This window comes from Synchiropus splendidus, chromosome 15 (assembly GCF_027744825.2).
Source record: "Synchiropus splendidus isolate RoL2022-P1 chromosome 15, RoL_Sspl_1.0, whole genome shotgun sequence".
NCBI classification, from domain to species: domain Eukaryota; kingdom Metazoa; phylum Chordata; class Actinopteri; order Syngnathiformes; family Callionymidae; genus Synchiropus; species Synchiropus splendidus.
The window spans coordinates 2,020,840-2,040,840 of NC_071348.1; the positions used below are offsets into that span (position 1 = coordinate 2,020,840).

General features: G+C 43.4%; 1 protein-coding gene across 1 annotated transcript; it reads left to right on the forward strand.

Moving 5' to 3' along the window:
- Positions 1–10,589: 10,589 nt before the first annotated feature.
- Positions 10,590–18,616, forward strand: LOC128771823 (transcriptional repressor scratch 1-like). The gene is made up of 2 exons (XM_053887608.1): positions 10,590–11,302; positions 17,057–18,616. Exons 1-2 carry the CDS (start codon positions 11,188–11,190, stop codon positions 17,782–17,784), a joined length of 843 nt encoding a protein of 280 aa, XP_053743583.1. The 5' UTR covers positions 10,590–11,187; the 3' UTR covers positions 17,785–18,616.
- The last annotated feature ends 1,385 nt before the right edge of the window (positions 18,617–20,001 follow it).

Here is a 20,001-nt window from a genome sequence, read left to right on the forward strand (position 1 = left end):
TACTCTTATTCAGGAAGGCATTTGGCTCCCTCTCCGCTTGAGTCATTACAAGGAAACTGAAGTGACAATATATTCTTGAGCAGATAAATTCATATAAAACCAAATGTTGCCAGTTGCATCCTGAAATAATGGAAGTGCACATTTGGCATTACTGGCCTGGACTAAGCACATATTTATGAGAACTAGACAAAGAAGAGCTCGGTGGTGTTCCACCAGGAGGCGTTGGCCGACATGGTAATCTGCCTCTCCCTCCTTCAGGTGGGCTCTTGCACATCACAGATTCCAGCGGCATAACAGAGCAATCACAGAACAATTTAACCTCTCCTGCTTCTGTGCTCAAACCCTCAGTGCGTGTGACACCACAGCAAAAGTGGCAGTAACTGCCAATTCACCAAGCTCCCTCTAGTCGAATCCCTCACAAATGATAACTTTCAGGCCCCCTAGCGATAAAGTAATTTCTCCATCTCTCCTGTCGGGTCCAGGCCGGCAGAGGCCTGTGATAATCTCATAAACAGAAGCTGTGTAGATATGGCCCATCTATTATAACCACGAACAGTGGCGTGGATAGAAGCATTTATTATGTGAGACAGCAGACAATACATTCTCATTCTGCGATACTACTGGTGACAGACACAGAGTGATCCATCTTCAGCGACCGGGCAGTGAGATAGGAGCGAAGAGAGAAGGCGACAGATGGAGAATGAGAGAGGTACATCGGGAGCGGGAGGGGAAGGGCAGCAGGGAGACAGGGACAAAGTTAGTGTATGCAGAGATGTGTAATGAGACTTGTGTAGAGGAGAAATATCACTCTGCAGGTCGGAAACAGACAGAAACGTTATATAACTACACCAATGGCTTTTTTCTTCAGATTACTGCCTCCTGAAGCTGCACAGCTAAAAAAAAAGCCAAAGAGCTAGACGCAGCGGTTTTATTGCCAGGCTGTTATTTTACTGCAAGTACTGATATTATACTGCTTATCCAACTACCTACCAAGCTTCTGTCTGGCAGTCACTTGGCTCTCCTGCTGTTTTATTGGAATATTGTTAGCTGTATTGGAGGTGGTGTTGTGGAACATCAAATGAATCAAGTACTAAATCTCTGATGACAAAGACACCTTCAAATGGTGGAGTGATCTTCATAGACCTATAAAGAACCTCTTGCTGTGTCATAATAGTCGTCTTTAAAGACACAGCTGCTATGGTGTACATGGATTTCATTTGCTTGATGGATACTGGGGGTGGGCGATATGGACAAAAAAAAGTTATCGCGATAAATGTTTCATGTAATTTGTGATCCATGTAAAACAATAATTATATAAATAATAAATAATACATTTTCATTCCATTCCGTCTGTTGTACATGCTACAGTCTCTCTTGAAACCTATTACTGCAGTTTGTCTCCAACATCATTATTTGTTGATGTTTCAATAGAATAGTGAACTAAGTGTAGAGATGAGAAATTCAGTGTTTCACGTCTCTGGTAGAAGCCGCTGGTGTCTGACAGGCTGCTCTGCCAGCTTTATTTAGGGGTTAAATGGAGCCGTCTGTCTGCTGTATCTCATGTCTCGGAACAGTTGACTGAACTATGGAGCGGTCTGGACACATTTCCTAGATGCTATAGAATGAATATTAGAAATCATGTGAATAAATGATAATTTAGTCATATTCTATTCTCAGAATCATTATACAAACTGCCAGTCCTTTGTCTCGTGTGATGAAAAACCTTTTCACAATTCTCTCTCCTAAAATGCTTGTTTTCCATGGCCTTACTGAAGATTTCGCTAAAACTTGACGCGTTAGAATTTGTTGACGATCCCTAACTGATGGCGGCTCGTAGCATTAGCGCTGCCTGTGAGAGTGTGTCCTCCATCAGTGAACTCTAATGGGGACGCGGAAGAGGACGTTGCCGCCAATACTGGAGCTCCGTTCAATATCCAACTATTTTCACCAGGGTGTTTGGCCGAGGCGCCTGCGGGGGGGGGGATGACCAGCATGTGAAGAACCTATGAGGACCACTCCCCCTAATAAAATGAACACGGATCCAGAGACTCAGAGTCGACCAGTGTCATGATCAAAGTCCACCACACTCTCAACAACTGTCACACGTCTCGTCATGTTCATGTAAACAAGTCCAATGCAGCGAGTGAGGTGCAGAATTGTTTGGCGGTATATCGTGTACGATAAGTAAACGGCCATCCCTACTGGACACTTGTCTTCAACAGTTACCTAAAAGATATAGAATCAGGATTAAATACAGCACAAAATCAAAGTAACTGTCTGGATGTTCCTCTTAGAGAAGAAATTCAAATCCCTCATCATATGCGGCTTGGTGGTGGAGTTCTGCACACGTGACGTGTTACAGATGGATATGAAGCCAGGGCTGCCTTCTGAAACCTTCTGGTGTGAAGCCTTTTGACTTCACTTTGGTGAAGACAAGGGAAGTAATCCAGGCTACGTCGTTCCATTTCTCTGAGAGATTCAAGAGCACACAGACAGAAACAGGTGTAGAAACAGAGAGTGTTGCGGCTTGTTATCTGTCTGTAATGACAGATGAGAAGAGATGTAATTAGACTGTGCCATATGGATGATCATATGGTCATTTCATAATTAGCAATATTTTAAAATGGGACAGACATTTTGAACAAAATAAAACAAAAAAGTCTGGCAATAGCGAATGGTGAAGTTTTTAATAGATGCAGAGGTTTGAGACTGACCTCAAATGGAGCTGGTTCTAAACCAAACTGCTGTCATTTTGTTACTTCACGGCTCATGTGTGATCGCTTTGAATGGATGACGCTCAATAGTTTCAGAGGGAAAAAACACCGACTGGCACTAGTAGTACTCTATACCTTTTTGATCTGGGGGCAGCAGAACCAGATGCAAGTCATATTCATCAAATTTACTAAAGAATAAAAGAAAAAAATACACTTAATGCAAACTGTTGAGAAAATTGGAAAAACTGAATACAATTCTGAATTGAAAATAAGAACAAATACAAATCTCTAAATATCATTTTCAAAAACTTATATTTTGTTTAAACTCCAGTGTATATGAAGTGTATATGAAGTATCGTCATAAAATGTTCCAAATCAAGTCAAGTCAATTCAGTGACACACTACTGCCACCATATGTGGATGATGTTTTCTTGTGGCCCACACAGCCCAAAGGTGTAAAACAAAGAAACATTTCGTGGCCCTCTAGGAGGCGCTCCTGGCCCAACTATGGGCCACAACCCTATGGTTAGGAATCGCTGCTCTATGTTGCATTTGTTTAAACTTCCCAGCTTCCTGAGCTCCTGCATTCCTGCAGTCTAGAAAAGGTCACGGCAGCACAAGACGTTCTGTGGCGGCATTTTCACCGACCACTCTCCAAGCACAAGAGGAAGCCCTGGAGGCAAACCTCGCTGACAGCATCCCAAAATTATAAACAGTGCTCGGCCTCAGCTCATCACTGTCTGTGAGCGTTGGCCGCCCTGTGTCGACCAGAGGACTGTCGAGGACGATCTGCCCGTGTTGCAGATGTTGTGCGTGTGGCAAATCTTTCAGCCATCGGAAAAGTTGCAAGCGCCCCGGGTGGTTGGACGACGTTTGACTTCTCTTTACTGCCTCACATAAAAATAAATTGTGAAAATGAGAGGTGATCAACTGAATCCACTTGATATGATCATATAATGGGTTCATTCCGAGTTCATTTCATCCCTGTGAAACAGAAGCGTATTGGTAAAGTGTTTCCATCTCCAGGCAAAAATGAAGCAGATTTAATAGTATTGACAAAACACTACAACATGGGAACAGTTGTGGTTGAGCCTGGTAATGTGTTGTCTGGCTGATGCTGTACAAGACCGCCTCAGGGCTTAGTGAGTGTGAGTGTGCTTGTGCTTCTGTCTTTGTGAGAACCTGTATGAGTCAGGACATTTTGGCCCCGGTCCTAAGTTTGAGGGTTTAAAACTACAAAATAGCTGGGTTATTATCATTGGGTTTTAGTTTGGTTCAGAGTAAAGGTTAAGTTTAGCCATGTGTTTTAGATGCTTAGTTTGAGGGGGAGAGGCTGGGGAAAGGGTGATGTCAATGTCGGTCCTCACTAAGATAGGAAGACAAACATGCGCAACAGTGCTGCAGGGAATTTTCAACAGGGTCATCGTGGGCTGATCATAAGACAAATCAATTCAAAGCTTCAATCTGTCTGAAATGCTCCTCTCAGAAACAGCAAAATGATTTCCAGGAGATGCACAGCACCATAGTTTTGGTGGAAATGTGAAAAAAACAAGTGTTTCAAGTCCATTAATGAATATGTGACAGTGTGTGTCTGTGAGACAGATTGCAGGTAAGGCTATAGAAGTGGATGAAATCGAAGAAAGATTTCTCCTTTTGTGACCCAAGACACCTACGGATATGAGGAGGAAAAGGCACAAGGAGGAAGAGCAGGGAGTCTGAACATCTGAGAAGACCACTGTATGATTACTTTGGTTCTGCCCAATGATCAGCTCTTTAAACTAGGCAGGTCCAGAATCAACACGCTGGAGCAATGACTGAGCATCATCTCCATTCGGGAGGGGTCACAATAGCAAACTTTCTTTTAGAGAAGACGTGATCATAACTTCTTCCAGGCTGTTTGATGTGCATTGCCAGTGCAATAATAATGATGTGAAGAGGCTTGATCTGGGCGACATGAAGCGCGAGGCCTGTATGTTTCCTATTTGACTGATCAACCACTGTGATTGGTTGGCAGTTCTGCAGGGCAGCATTGTTCAGTTCCACCACTGACGCTGACACCACTGGTCTAAACTGTTAAAGGCCGACTGAAGAGAAAAAGTACAGGTTAACAAATTTGGATGAAGCTTTCTAAACACATGTCAAAACCACGTCACTCCTGTCTGATTCAAATGGAGCAAACATTCATCAGCATGGATAAAGGTCTTATGTTTAGTTTGATCCCTGTGCTTTTATTTGTTTTTTTGTTTCATTCTCCTGTGTTTCCTCCAGCTTCCCGAGCCACCTACTAATGAACACTCCATGGATATCTACACCTCGGTGCCAGCTCGCGTCGCCAGATGGTTGCTTTGCGTCCTCACGGTAAACTCCCTCGAAACCTCCTATCTCTCGAGCTTCCTGGTTCTTCAAATTCTGTGCATGCTTGCCGTTCTTTCAGCCACCTCCTTTGGTTGTTCTCTGTTTTCTGTTAATCGGTTGTAGCTGCTTGTTCGCGTGTGAGTGTTTCGATAAAGCTCACCCTTTTTGTTTCTCCGCATGATAGTTATTCCTTGTGTGTGTGCGTGTAATTCCCCCCCCGAGCTGTGAGTAAACTGCGAGTGCGTTTCCATTGTCGACCTTAGTCAGGTTTAAGTTCATTCCTGCTTTCTGCTTCAGGTTTTTCCCTGCCCCTGCTTGTTCTCCATGGTTTCCTCGTTCCTCTTTGTCTTTTGGTTTATATTGTATTATAATAAATCACTACTAAACTACTCTCTCTCCCCCGAGTCTTCTGTCAACCTGCGACTGGGTCTGATCCCTTGACAGCCATGACAAAAAGTACGCGTTATTCTTTTTAGATTCCAAACTTAACATTGCTATCTAATGCTAATAGTTGTGTTGTGTAGTTGTGTGGATATTAAATAAAGTCAAACATCTCCACTGGAGTCTTTGTTCTCTAAAACCCGCCACTTTGTTTCATATGACTCAATTGACAATCTCTGCTCTATGCTCTGAAAAGTTTGAATAAATGGAGCAATCTGTAAAACCAATAAAAATGTCAGCCACAACGCTTCCATAACTCTCACTCCAATTGTATTTTTCTCCGCTCTTTCTTCATTTTTCTTTCTTTACTTCCTCTCTCACCCTGGTCCCTTCTTTCCGAAATATGTTCCCCTTTATCACATGTGACATCACAGGATAGGCCTGTCTGAGGAGGGTAATGATTTTTTTGTGCTTATTTCTGTGTTGAGCGGGATCAGACTAGTGCTGGTTATCAGGCCATTTATTACCCTGCCAGCTCTCAGCCGTCGGGGTAAGTGCAATCTCTCCTGATTCATACTATTACCCCGAGATAGTGAGGCAGAGGAATCTCTGTTGCAATGGCAGTGTGGGTTAGGGAGAGTTGAGGGAAATACGCGGCTCAGAGGGGGCTTCTGTATGAGTTACTCAGTTTTCCTTTTTTACATGCACTTTTGAGCCCAGCCCTGCAAGAATATGGAAAATAATAAACTGGACAACAAATGGCGTCATTGAATGTGATGTCTTCTGTTGGCGACCCTCCAAATATGTGGAGTGTGTGGACTGTGTTCATAAGGAAGCGCACCTGTCAACAGGATGCAACTGCTGAAACAATCTGATCTCACGCTTCCTTGTGAAAGTCTTTGTGGATCTAAGGAGCAGCTCCAAGGGAAACGCAAGGTGTCTGCCGTGTGGGACCATCTTGATCTCCTATCGGAGAATCATGGATTTATTTTTATTTATTTATCTTAAGCCGGTTTGTCTCAGATTTTCGACTTGTCTTGTTCCATTCGAATTCAAATTAATTTCAATATATAATATGATTTATTTATTTGAAATGTAAAAACATTGGATTAGCTCCAGCCGTGTGCCGTTCACCAGGAGGAGAGGGAGAAACACAAAACGGAAGTTACAGAAGCAAAATAGAAGCCAGTCATGACACTAAATAAATAAATAAAATAGCTATTGCAATAAACAAGTTTCTTTCTCACCTTAGTGAGTCAAGGGGTTGTCAAAGTTCCAACCAAAAACGTCTTATTATTCATAGAATGCATTTCTTTTTTGCTCCCCGAGCTGGACCGTTGCATCGAGAGAAGACTTGTGGTGGAGGGTTTGGACCTCCTTGGATCATGAAGTAGAAACCAATGAACGATTTGTTTAATCTTTAGGGTGAGGGTTAGGGTTAGTCTTTTACGACCTGCTATAAGTCAGACTCTTTGCTGAACTTAAGTCAGTTATTTTTCTCAAATTCAACTCAAATCATTAACATTTTGTGTCTAAATTTGAGCAGTGGTTGGCAACGTGAAAAGACTCTGGATCATCTAGCAAAACCTTGCAATAGAAATGAAGGTTTCATGCCTAAAATAGCCAGTCAATGGCATTTTCAACTCATGAGAAATAGCTGCTCTGTCTGGGTATATTCTTCAGTTCTCTCCGCTCTGCTCTTTCGGAACACAGCATCCTGATCTAATGTGTGCAGCATTCTTTTTCCCCAGTGAAGCAAGAGTCATCAAAAACTACAGAGAAACAGGCCACATTTCTCCCCTAGCTTAGCAGTTATGCCTTTTCTGCATGCGTGTGTGTGTGTGTGTGATGAGAAGAGCAGCTCAGCAATATTTAGCGTTGCTGCGACACAACAGCTTCAGGACAACGCTCCACTTTCTGAGAAAGGGAAACGACTGGGATTCGGAGTGATGTTGCCAAGTGAAACATTTCTTTCCCCAGAATTGAGACGTGTGAAAATGAAATTACAAGTGAAGCGCACCGTAGCATTTAGGTACCTGATTCATTTGTTCCGCTTGAATATGTATTTGAAGCTGATTCCTAAATTGACAGGTTAAAGAAATGACTAAGGGCAACAGGGTGGCATGGGACGAATTTTTGGAATTTCTTGGAAATATCTGAAGAATGGTAAGCCTTCAGAACTTCTAACCTCCATCATCCATTTCTGCTCGTAATGCTATTTACTTGTTTGACTTGTGTAAGTAAGTACTGGATCTGCCACACAGTCAGTCCAGCTGTGCCGGAACTCACTGTCTGCGGTTCCTCTCACTCTGTGGTGAGAGGAGAACTCTACTCTGGTCCAGACATATTTTCAAGACTAGATTCATTCCCAAGGTCTTTTGGTGGATATTAATATGTCGTGAACATTGCTTTCAAACGCCATCCCTATTTCTTAACACTTACTAGACTGCTGAACAATGTGGTGAATGAATTATCTTACGCTCAAAACCCTCTGCCGCTTGCTTTAACAACGAAACAGGACAAATGGAGTAGGAATGCAGACAACAGGTGGACCTGTCACCTGCCAAAGTGGCCCTCAAATCTCAGCAGTTGCATTTGTGATGAGATCAAAACCCTGTTCTGCCTGATGAAGACTGACCACACTTGAGTCATCACCCATATTCATGATCTGTTATACAGTCAAAAGTACTGTCGGGCACTGAAAAGAAAACATATAGTGGAAAAGACAAACGCACAGATTCAATGACTGACAGAGGAAACGATTTCCAAAGCTGAAGAAGATGCTGAGTTGTACTCATTTCTGGTGATCGCCTGATGGATCCACTGATGCAACTTTCATTTAATGAGAGAGTTACCATACAATATTAATTATGGATCATCCCTGTCTAATTGGGAGTAAGCTTTTCCATCTGCTATGCTATTTAGTTTAGAGTCGGGGCTCGGATGCAGCAGGGATGTGTGTAAGCCCACAACCCACATGAAGTGCAGACAAGCTGCACACACGTGTCACATGCTGCTCCACACGGGCACACGCAGCAGGGCAAGAGCAGCGCACATACGCCAGCCTTGGAGCAGGTACGCCACATCAATGAGAGAAACAGCACATCTACCACAGCAAAGCTCAGAGCAGCATCTGAAACTCACACTGGGCATCTGAGTTACACGCCCACACTTCAGTCTGCCAGTGTTCTAGGTTATCAGTCGATTGAGTCTTCCTTTGTGCTGTATACTTGACGATAGACCGTCTAAAAGTCTGCTTCATCCCAGAGGCTAGTACTTCAAACACACCTGCTGATGTGACTTCCCGTGTCACGTCACTCAGAGAGGCTGTGTCGCTGATGTTTCTAAAGCAATACATGCACCGGGCACCAGGAGACAGCTGTCCACGGCCCGGCACGGACTGAACAGATGAATGCTTAACTGAGTATTGTGTTAGGAAGATGTGGATGGATGGAGACGGGAGGAGCATCTGCAGGCAAGTGGCAATGTATGTGTGTTAGCTGAGATGATGGTGAAATATGTTGCTGATCTTGTAGATTATTTCAGTTGACTGACAGTTGGTTGGTGGTGTGTGAGAGAGAGAGAGAGCGTGTGTTTAATTGGACCTCCCAGAGCTTGTCTCCAGGTGAACTCATCTGCTCACCCCTCTTATTAAGGACAACATATGGACATGCACGTGTATGAACGCACACTCACACGGACGCTCAATGACCCATTCTCTGACTATCATGATTCTGCCATTGACAATAACAAAATGGCATTTTTCTTGCTAAGTTTCCGTGACCTATGGCATCTCCATTCCCCTCTATTGCCTGCGACTTAGTCTGGCGAGTTCCTTCAGAAGCAGTCGTCCTTCTCTCCCCGCCACTCTTCTGAACTTGTAAATCTGTTTGACAGACAGAGATTATAAATCACTTCATGAAACCAGAAGGACGTTCAGTCCTCAGCGACAACAGAGCCTGAGATTTGGCCGTCACAAAGACTAAAGGAGGCGAGGGCTGGGCACAGCTTCAAACTTGCACAGTGCAGCAAACGCTTCACGTTTAAAGTGGATTCCCTGCAGGTGGAATTCGGGAGCTTCCTTTAACCTTTAACAGATGTGCAGCAACTTCAGAGAGCCCGGCCTCATTACCACCTCAGATATTTATCTAGCTCCCTCCTGGGGGAATACAGGTGCAGCCTCTCTACGAGGAACTGAGGGAAGCATCATCTGACTTGCTCATTCCAAGTCAAAGTGGTTACGACAGACCTTTTGAAAACAACATGCCATCTGATGGCTCGTCCAAACCTCTCTCTCCAACAGGTATCACTTGAACCGAATAGATTTCATGCAATTTTATATTGTTAACTATATGTTTCCTCAGCATTAACAGTGAATTGTACTGTTTGAAATGTTACAGTATGTTGTGTAACAGAAGGCATCTGCTGAGCCTTCTCACTGCTCTGAAACACTCTTCTCTATTTCATCCGACACTTTCTCAATCGTCTTATTTCCATCCCTTAACGTTGCTAGCCTTCCTCACCGGCTTGTTCTCTGCAGCTCACCACTCTGAAGAAGCGTGCACTTAATGAACATATGTATAAGATTGCAAGACTGTGTCTTCATGCAGCTGGCCTCGATGTGCTGTGGTGGATGAAGAATGAAGTTTCTCTCGGTGCAGTCATGTAGTGGGAAGGTGATGGGGTCCTTTCTAATGACATTGGTACAACTGACATACATCTTCTTTTTGTTGTAACCAGTGGACTGGGCACAGTGTGATGTCCAAAACCACGTGATATAGAGATGGGAAATGTGACTCATAAGAGCAAAGAGTGAGTGATTCTAGTGATAAAACTCGAGGTTTGCAATACACCAGCACACCACTAGATGTCACTGGACCACCCAACTCGGTGTTGAGGCAAACCCCTAAATAAATATATTACTCAAATCATCATTTCTTTTTATTCTTATCTCCCCATAAACATGGCGCTCTGCCTCACACACACCCATGCAAAAAAAAAAAAAAAAAATTAAAGAGAGAGGGAGAAAAAAGAAGGCGAGAATCAGGGTTGGGAGGGTGATAACAGCTTCAATAAATCATCTGGGCCAGTCGTCGCTCCCTGGAGATGTGGGATGGATTAAATTAAGCACTCATTCTAGCCGTGTGTCTATCCAGACCCCCCCTCACTTCTCCGTGTCTGCGCGTCCCTCCCTTGCTCGCTCCTTCCCTCTCTCTCTCTTATAAATAGCATCAGCTGATCGCGTTGCCACTCTCACTCACAGGAGGGCAGAGAGACGCGAGGAGGAGAGCAGAGAGGAGGACACAGACAGAGAAAAGGGGGATGAGGAGGAGGAGGATGCTGCTCATCTCTCTGGCTGTGCGGAATCTTCACCAGTGTGGAGCCGGAAGGTCGATTGTTTGCAGGAATTAAGGACTGCGGAGGCGAGCTGTCCGACATTGCTTCCACATTTTCATTCTGTTCCACCTGGATCCTCCTCTTTTTTCTCCTCCTAATCTCTCCAGCAGGATTCGGTGCGTGTGTGTTTTTGTGTTGCTGCGCGGCTCCTGACGGGAGCTGTCCGGTGCTGAAGTTGCATTTCTCCTCCTGCGCGCGGACGAAGCCTTCGAGACTTAGGAGAATTTACACTACACTGCTCCACGGACCGTCTTCTTCCCCACGCTGCCCAGGGTGGCCCGTCGAGTTTGGGTGCTGTTGTGAGAGTGGGTGATAGTGTGCCTGATTGCTGTCCCACACCATGCCGAGGTCTTTCCTGGTGAAGAAGGTGAAAGTAGATGATTTCTCCACTGGGGCTGATCTGGAAAACGCCTACCGGCCCAGGACAGAGCTCAGCCTGCGGCTCCATGACAAAGGTAGGATACTGTGGCTGCATGGGAGCTTTAACAAGTGTCTGGAGACTCAGTGGCTCTGCCACAATCTTCAAGATTCCGTGGTGTAGATCTAGCTGGAGGGATGTTCTGACTGTGGGTCTTCATAATCACTCCCCAGGGTTTTGCTCCTGCTTCCATAGACAAGTGTAATTTCCACCCAGGGACATCAGATTCACGAGTTAAAGGGTGTAGACTGTTGCACCAAGGTCTTTTGGAACTTCCCTTTGGACGCCTAGTTACCTACCGCTGACTCAGGAAGTAAACACTAAAATGACAGTGTGTAATGACTGGGTATGGCTTGCACGGGGTAAACGCACATTGTTTCACAGGAGTATTATTATCATCATGGGAAATAATAACACAATTCTTTAGTGATAAACGCTTTTAGGATAAATACATGTATTTTCATACACAGTCAGACACACACAAATATGGCAGTGTGAGAAGTGACGAATAAAAACTACCAACTGTAAAAACACTACATATAAATACAGTATATGGGCACATGGATTATGTGAAGAACGTATTGCATATTAAAAAGTGACCTCAGCAACTTCATTTCACGTTTCAAATTTGAATAACTTCAGGTGACTCAAAAAGGCAGTCGATTTTTTTTCAATCTGCAATTTCGTTTTTTTACTAATAAATTCGCTAAGATGATGAACAAACGCTGAAGTCTGACGGAGACTGTTCACGATGTCTATCATTGTTGCTGCATCAGTGTCAGAGACTGACCTCGCTGCAGTCCGCAGATAGTCAGAGACAACATATATGGAAAATACACCAAAGTGAAAAGGTGCACATGTCATTGGTGTGAACCATCTGATAGGCGTCTGCTCATTTTACCTACATTGTTTGCATTCATGCGCACACTACGTCCAGAAGGGGGCACCTTAATGGATCGTTTTAAACTTCACTCTTGCAGTCAACATTCCGTTCCATCTGTTTCTGAGTGACAGAAAGCGGTTTTTTTTTTACTCTAATTCATATCCATTTATATTTACAAGCAGCTCTTCACAATGACATCCTCCTCCATGTCAATCTCTTGTTACCGACAGTTTTGTTTCCACAATGCGGCAAGTGATTTGCTCAAGTTCATCTCTTGTTCATGTTCATGCCTTGTGAACACTCATTCACAATGTTGTATGTAGACACAAACAGGTCTGAACAATAATAGCGTTTTCAGTTATACCTTTACATATAATAACCCAGAAACAAAAAGGTCATCTTCACTTCTCCAATCAAATGATTTGACCTTGATCATTCACCCACCATCACGACAAAAACTACACAAGTGCTTAGTCATCAGAAAATCATGTTCTTTACGAGATTTCCAGCACACAGCCGGTTCAAATCTATCCTTTAACATTGCAACAATGCAGCAATGTTCGGTGTTAGGGACTTGCCAGTACGATTGGTCCTGGTCCTCCTGGGCCACAGTGGGTGCAGGGTTTTGTTCCAACCCAACTGTCAGACACATTTTCACCAGTCAGGTGTCTGAAGACTGTATTCACTCGATTCTCAGTCATGACGGTTCCAACAAAAACCCACACCCACTGCAGCCTTTTCAGGAGAAGGCTGGACATCCCTGGTACAGAGGATCCAGTCAGCAGTGGCCGTGACCCACCAGCAGAAGAGCAGCTGCTGCTTACACTGCATGACCCTCTGATCTTTATTATGATCCAGGGTGATGGTAATGGACACGAAAAATGGACAAACAAATGACTTACTCTAGGACTCAGAACTGAAACGGTGGGACTACTCTTGGACTGTTGCAGGAAGGTCTTTGGCCCAACACCAATACTTTTTGGCTATCCTGAAGTCATTCAAGAAGGTGACAAATCTAAATTAGCGCCACTTCGATTCCACACCCCTTTACCAAGTAGAGTTTATGACTTGGGTGCCACGGCAGAATGTTCCCGTTTTCTCTGTCGTTGTATATTCTGTCAGTCTGGCAATGTTGGCACATTTCAGTGACCTTAACCATTTCCCGCATGGCCATGGAGTACGAACCCCATCTTACAACAGACGATATTCAGTCTCTACTGAGGTCACGCTTGGATAGGTGAATTTGAATGAGAGTTCATGAAGAGCAGCTCCTCAGGCAGGCGGTAGCACTCCCATTACATTTGTCCTAAATCACCAGAGTGACTCATTGTTTTGCTCTGGAGCTGTGAACCTCAACACGCCCCCTGAACTGAAGCATCAGCCTTTGTGCAGTAAAGCCAGAGAAACCTTGAAGCATCTCGCCTCAAAGTTTAGAATTTATGCTCAACTACAAACGTTTTTTGTGCATCTTATCTTAAAAAAATAAGCTACACAATGTTTGAGTGGTTTCTTTTGATCTTCCTAACCAAGATGTCAGTTGATATCTCTATCCATGTTACATCATCTCACATTCCAGATCAGTTTTCTGACAAAGACCACAAACAAACAATCCTGTTGAGAGATTTGCATCACAGAAATGGTGCCCCATGTGTGGCTGCATGTTCCTGTTGAACAAGGTTGATATGGCTCTTTAACTTCACAGCCAACGTTGTATTTTGCCAACAACGTGTTTCAGTGAAAAATCTCGGATCTTGTGACTGTGGCAAGCTCAACATAATAGTTCAAATGCTTCCAAGTCTTTAATCGCAAACAAATGATAATCCCAAACCAACAGTAGGTGCAAGGAATATCCAACGGATGAGAGATGAAGTCCAAAACAGAAAATGCTGGCAACGCCAGGATAGTCTGAAAAAACGGAGGAACACTTCAACAATGACAAGTACTAGATTTTCTTGTGGTGCGTTCATGGACGCCTGCTTCCTGAGAAACTTTCAGTGTGATTCGGAAACCAACCTCTGTCAAGACAAAAAAGAGACATACATGAGCATGGTTTTCAAAATAAAATTGGAAATGGAATAAACAGCACATCAGGAAGTAGTCAACAGAGCAGTTGTGTTATTCCAGACAAAAGAGGATACATATAAAGAGAATATTTGCTCAAAAGTCAAAGGAATGTTGTTGCTGTTGGCGCATCAACACCATGTCGGTGCTGCTGTAGCTGCTAGTGATGCATTCTGGATAACCAGACATGCGATCTGCCGCCTGACTCAGCCACATGATCGTCTCCTTCCATAACATTCGGTGGCAGTTCAACGTGGATGGTACCGCAACGCGTCGAGTGCCAGCTTACAACAAAGCGTGGACACTTTTAGAGGCAAGTTTCTGGTTGAGCGAAGATGGAATAATTGATGTCACAGCCGACGTTCCTGTGTCTTATGGTGGAACTGCATGTTCGGATGAATAGAGGTGTCGTATGGAGGTTGTTGCCCGCTGCCTCCTATAAATGTCTCGACACACTGGATGAACAGAAGCCCACTGAGACTGGCGCACCACAAAATAATACATGTCTGCAACATGCCACATGCTGTGGGTCTGTATAACAATACATTTGAGTCAGCCTTAGTAAAATGGAGCAAAAAGTACACTTGAATTCAAGCCTGTCGACTGGTGGCATTTAGAAATAAAACTGGATAACATTTCACATACTTTCAAGCAATATGCACAACCAACTTCACCCTCGTTGCATTAGTGAGGGGTAAGACCAAATTGCTGCTGCTGACTGACTGAGCTTCTCCGGCCGCTGCTGTCCCATGGGCCTGCACCCGTTCTCATAGTTGGGCCAAGTGTCCATGATGTATGAAGCTTTTAGGGAGAAGAACTTTGCTGTGATCTCTACAGTGGAACCGGGGATATAAAATTCAATTGTCTTTCACAAGCTTCCTGCCACAGCTGTGTAGCACAGAGACAGATGTTCTGCTTTACACTGTGCCAGTTCCGTCTTTCAAGTGTCTTAAAAGCTCATTGAGGTAAAATTGCTGCTTCAGTGATGCTGGCGAGTCGATGATATCGTTCACCACTTATGCAGATTAATTGCCTCCACAGATTTATGCAGCATTACAGAAGTTCAGGGCCACGAGGAAGAGCCGCATTGATACCGTTCCCATGCACGGAGGCGGTGTTTCAACCCTCTTTTTACATATGGTGGCCAGCTGGGCTTGACCTCAGTTCATCCCAAGGGATGGGATGCAGAGCTGGCTGTCTCTCTTGACCTTCCTTTATTTATTACATTTATGAAATCTAACATTCTGGATCCTCACCATCCCACATCAGATGCCATTTGATCAAAGTCACATTGTTCTTCCTCTAAAGCCTTTCTTCTTGGATGCCTCGCACAACTGCCTGTTGGTTGTTGTGGTCGCTCGAGCAGTCTGACCCAAGTGCTGAATTGTAGTCAGGGTACAGAAGGCTCGGAACAACAAGAGTACATCTTGACAATGAGTTTGACACAGACAATACAAATGATACACAAACAGGAACGAACCACAGAGGACGTCAACACCAGAAGTGGAGCGAGGAAGACAAACATGGAGGGAAAGGATCAAAACCTGTAAACAGAAGAGCAGGTGATTTAAAACTCAAACCTGACTAACAGGGACAACGAAAACGCACTCGGAAACAAAACTCACGAGGCCCAAATTCCACATAGTATTCGGTGGTGGAATAGTACACACACACACACACGAGGAAAATAAATGTGTCACACGGAACACTCAGACGTGATCGTAAGTAAGAAAAGAAAGCGAAGCGAGGAGAACAAGAAAGAAGGCGGCAGAAAAAGAACTAGCACGCACACGGAAATATAGACATATAAGCAGTAGTGTCGAGAGAGTTAACTGTAGGAACGTGAAGTAACCATCTTGCAACATGAGGTGGCTTTGAGGTGATGTTATTCAGATATGCAGATTAGATGAATGGGGCGAACCGAGTTACTGAGGAAGCTGGGAGAACAAACAGGAAATGGAAATACACACACAAAAAACAGAAGCACAACACATGGCAAAATAAAAGCAGAGAAAAGAATATAACACACTCACTGGTTGCATTTCCTCACATGGATATGAAGAAAATAAAACGCCCCGATGCCTCACAGAGTTAAGTTTTGAGTTGAATTAACCATGAAATTCAGAGAACGTTGTGAAAATAACAAAGTGTACTGCAGTTCTTATAACATGACCACAATCCAATACACGCATTGCAATTTCAAAAAGCTTTTTTTTATTCTTATTTTTAACCTTCTATTTTTAAACATTTAATTATTGGGGCAACACGACCAAACCAAAGAAGAGTATGGTTTATTAGCAGCTGTTCTTTGGATAGACATAATGTCAAGAAAACCTCACTGCAAAGTCATGTGCAGAACTAACTGAAGAGGAACCAGCGTGAAACTCTTCCTGCCGATTTCATGTACTACACTATTAGTCACTATACCACCGTCTCTTTCTTGTTGTCATATCAAAGGTGATATCTGTGGAAGTAACTCAGTACAGAGACCTGACTGTATAAATTAACAATAGATTATTTACATCACAGAGTTTGGAGTCCATCATTCCAGAATTTCTTTGTGGCTAATGCTAGATTTGCTAACTTCTCACATTTGCTTTTCTGCTGCATCGAAAACTCGTCCCTCACTATCTTGACAAACCTCAGCCAAATGTTCTGGAATTCCTCCCTGCAAATGTGTTTTTTTTTACATGCATTAGTGTGTGTGCAGTTGAAGATAACGCACCAGCTGTTGGGAATATTGTGTGGTTTACATCAGTGACTGCGCACTTATTCAGACCGCCTGTCTCTGTGTGGAGCCTCATGCTTCACTGCTCTCTAACCTTAATCCTTCTTCTTCCCTAACAGCTGGTTACATCAGTGACTACATCAGCCCAGGGGTCTATGATGGCGAGAGCGACAGTGGGATCAAGGTGCCCTCTCCTGACCCCTTGTACGACGGCATCCACAGCGACTACGGAGCGCCTGACTCAGAGTCTCCCGACAGCCCCGGATCAGAAATCACCGACGGTTACATCAATGGTGATGCGGCTGTGAGCGAGGGTTACACGGTCGATGCCTTCTTCATCACCGACGGCCGTTCGAGAAGAAAAGCTCTCGGCAGCCCCAGAACCATCCAGAGGCACACATGCAACGAGTGTGGCAAAACGTACGCCACGTCTTCCAACCTGAGTCGGCACAAACAGACACACCGCTCGCTGGACAGCAAGCTGGCAAAGAAATGCCCGACCTGCGGGAAGGTCTACGTGTCCATGCCTGCCATGGCCATGCACCTGCTCACCCACGACCTCAAGCACAAGTGTGACGTGTGTGGGAAAGCCTTCAGTCGACCGTGGCTGCTGCAGGGCCACATGCGCTCTCACACAGGCGAGAAGCCCTTCGGCTGCGCCCACTGCGGGAAGGCGTTTGCCGACCGCTCAAACCTGCGCGCTCACATGCAGACCCACTCCGCCTTCAAACACTTCAAGTGCAAACGCTGCGACAAGACCTTCGCGCTCAAGAGTTACCTGAACAAGCACTACGAGTCGGCCTGCTTCAAATGCCCCTTTTCCCCCCTGGGCCCGCTGGATGCATGACCCTAGCACAGACAAAATAGCAAACTGCAGGCGGACTGGAACAGCGACACGGACTCTGCTGCAGATGTGAACAATCTATTTTTGGTCAGAATACGACCACGCTTTCCCTCCACGCTCACCTTCCCCGATCTCGCTTCCCCTCAGCGCCAATTCATGATGATGAAAATAGCACAATTTTTCTCCTTGAGATTTGCCCACTTAAGGATTTAAAGCATGCACTTCCTCGAAGCCCCTTCACCTCCTTCTTCCTCCTCTGTCTTTTGGATAGAGACAATAATATACTTGGCTTCCTTCTGGCATCTAGGTACACAAGTGGATGATGAGGATGATGATGATGATGATGATGATGATGACAAAGACAATGGTGATCTTTGAGCTGCTGGCTTCCTCCCTGCACTGAAACACATGAGGAAAACGTTTTTCATTTTGTTCTTAGAGGAAATAATAATTGTTATAGTAATAATGATGATCATGCTGCACCAAGTGACCATATGTTCTCCACGACTGAGGTAAAACCTTATTATTTATTTATTTATTTATTTATTTATTGACTTGAATACTGAATTACCTTTTAATAATTTCAAAACATTGCTTTACGTTCATACTTGAATTAAGGGTAATTGTTTTATTTCATTTATTTATTTGCACTTTTATGTGTCTCAATATTTGCCAAGCTATTTTTTATCACTGGAGGCCAAAGCATTTGTCACTTTTGAACTACCTTTCCTTTCTTTTGCTATTACATTTTTTAAGACTTTTTTATTGTTTACTTGTTGCATGCAAAAAAGAAATATGACGTATATATATATATATATATATATATATATATATATATATATATATATATATATATATATAAATCTATGCCAACGACACACACAGCTTTTCTTTTGTCATATATATATATATATATATATATATATATATATATATATATATATATATACACACACACACACACAATATTTTTCCCCCTTTGGGAACCTCCATAGAACTCTTTAAAAAGCAATAATCTAATGCATGACATTTTATGATGACAGTATGAAGTATTACCTACTACTGTATAGCAGCTTAAAAATCAGGTATGTTTTACTTCACCGATAGTGATAAAAACAGAAAAAAAATACAAGTATAACAGACATCAGGGAACATGCCAATGTAGTGTTAGAGAAATCAAATGAAAAGTCCTGTCTTTCCTCTCTTGTTATGCACTGCCTGCCTCTTAGTGAGTAGAACTAACGTAGGACGTAGGCTCGAGAGGCTGGGCTCAGATGCCAGCTGGTGTGCGGCTCACTGCAGGACGAATGCGACCATTTCAAACCTTACCTATGTTCAAATGAGCAATAAGATTGGAGTAGCAGGAGTAGCTGTGTCTGGGGTTTATATTGGACACGCTTATATGGACAGCAACGCTGAATTAAAACGCCACGCACCTATTAAGTCAACACAAGTAAAGGCTACTATTAAAAAGAGAAAGAAAGAGTGTCTTCACCAAACTGCTCTTCAGACCGGTGAAGACTGAAGACAGACAGTTATCATATATTGTACATTGTACAACTGTCAGAAAATATGTCAGTTGTTGACTCTAAATGATACTCAAAATGCAACTTTGAACCTTCATTTTGCAACAGAGTAACTGCAATTCTATTTCATTTGATTCTTTTCTAACAAGTATCTTATACTCCTTGGGATGGAATCCAGTGTCAAAAATAACAGATTTACATTTACTGCATGAAAGAGGAGATGAGGAAAATGTAGGTGAAGACCATTTTACAGCGGCTCACCAGTTGTTGTTTGTTTCCACATCTGCATGCATGTCGTAGATTCTCTTAAGAATAATACTGAAAACAATTACATACAAGTTGAAAACATACGAAGTATATATTTATATATACGTATATGCTACAGATGAGTCGGATTATTGCTGTCCATGTAAACAAAGCCATTTCCCTGGACTCAAACTGATGTATCAGAACCCTTTAGGAACAACAGACACCCATCAGATCATCACCATTTGAAATTCATTTAAAGAAACACACTTTCTTTTGCTATTTCCCCAACGCTCTTTTGAAAAAAAAAATAAATAAAAAAATGAAACAACTCGTATTGGTGCATGGCAGGTGTTAGACTGAGGTCGACTTTAAAAGCCATGCATTATTCAGTTACAACATCCAGTGCACTTTTACTCTGTAAAGCGTGCATTCTTTAACCGCAGAA

Excerpts from the sequence above, each read along its gene's own strand:
- LOC128771823 (XM_053887608.1), top strand. The coding sequence starts at position 11,188 with ATGCCGAGGTCTTTCCTGGTGAAGAAGGTGAAAGTAGATGATTTCTCC. Across the intron at positions 11,303-17,056 it reads CCTGCGGCTCCATGACAAAG|CTGGTTACATCAGTGACTAC; the intron begins GTAGGATACTGT and ends CTTCCCTAACAG.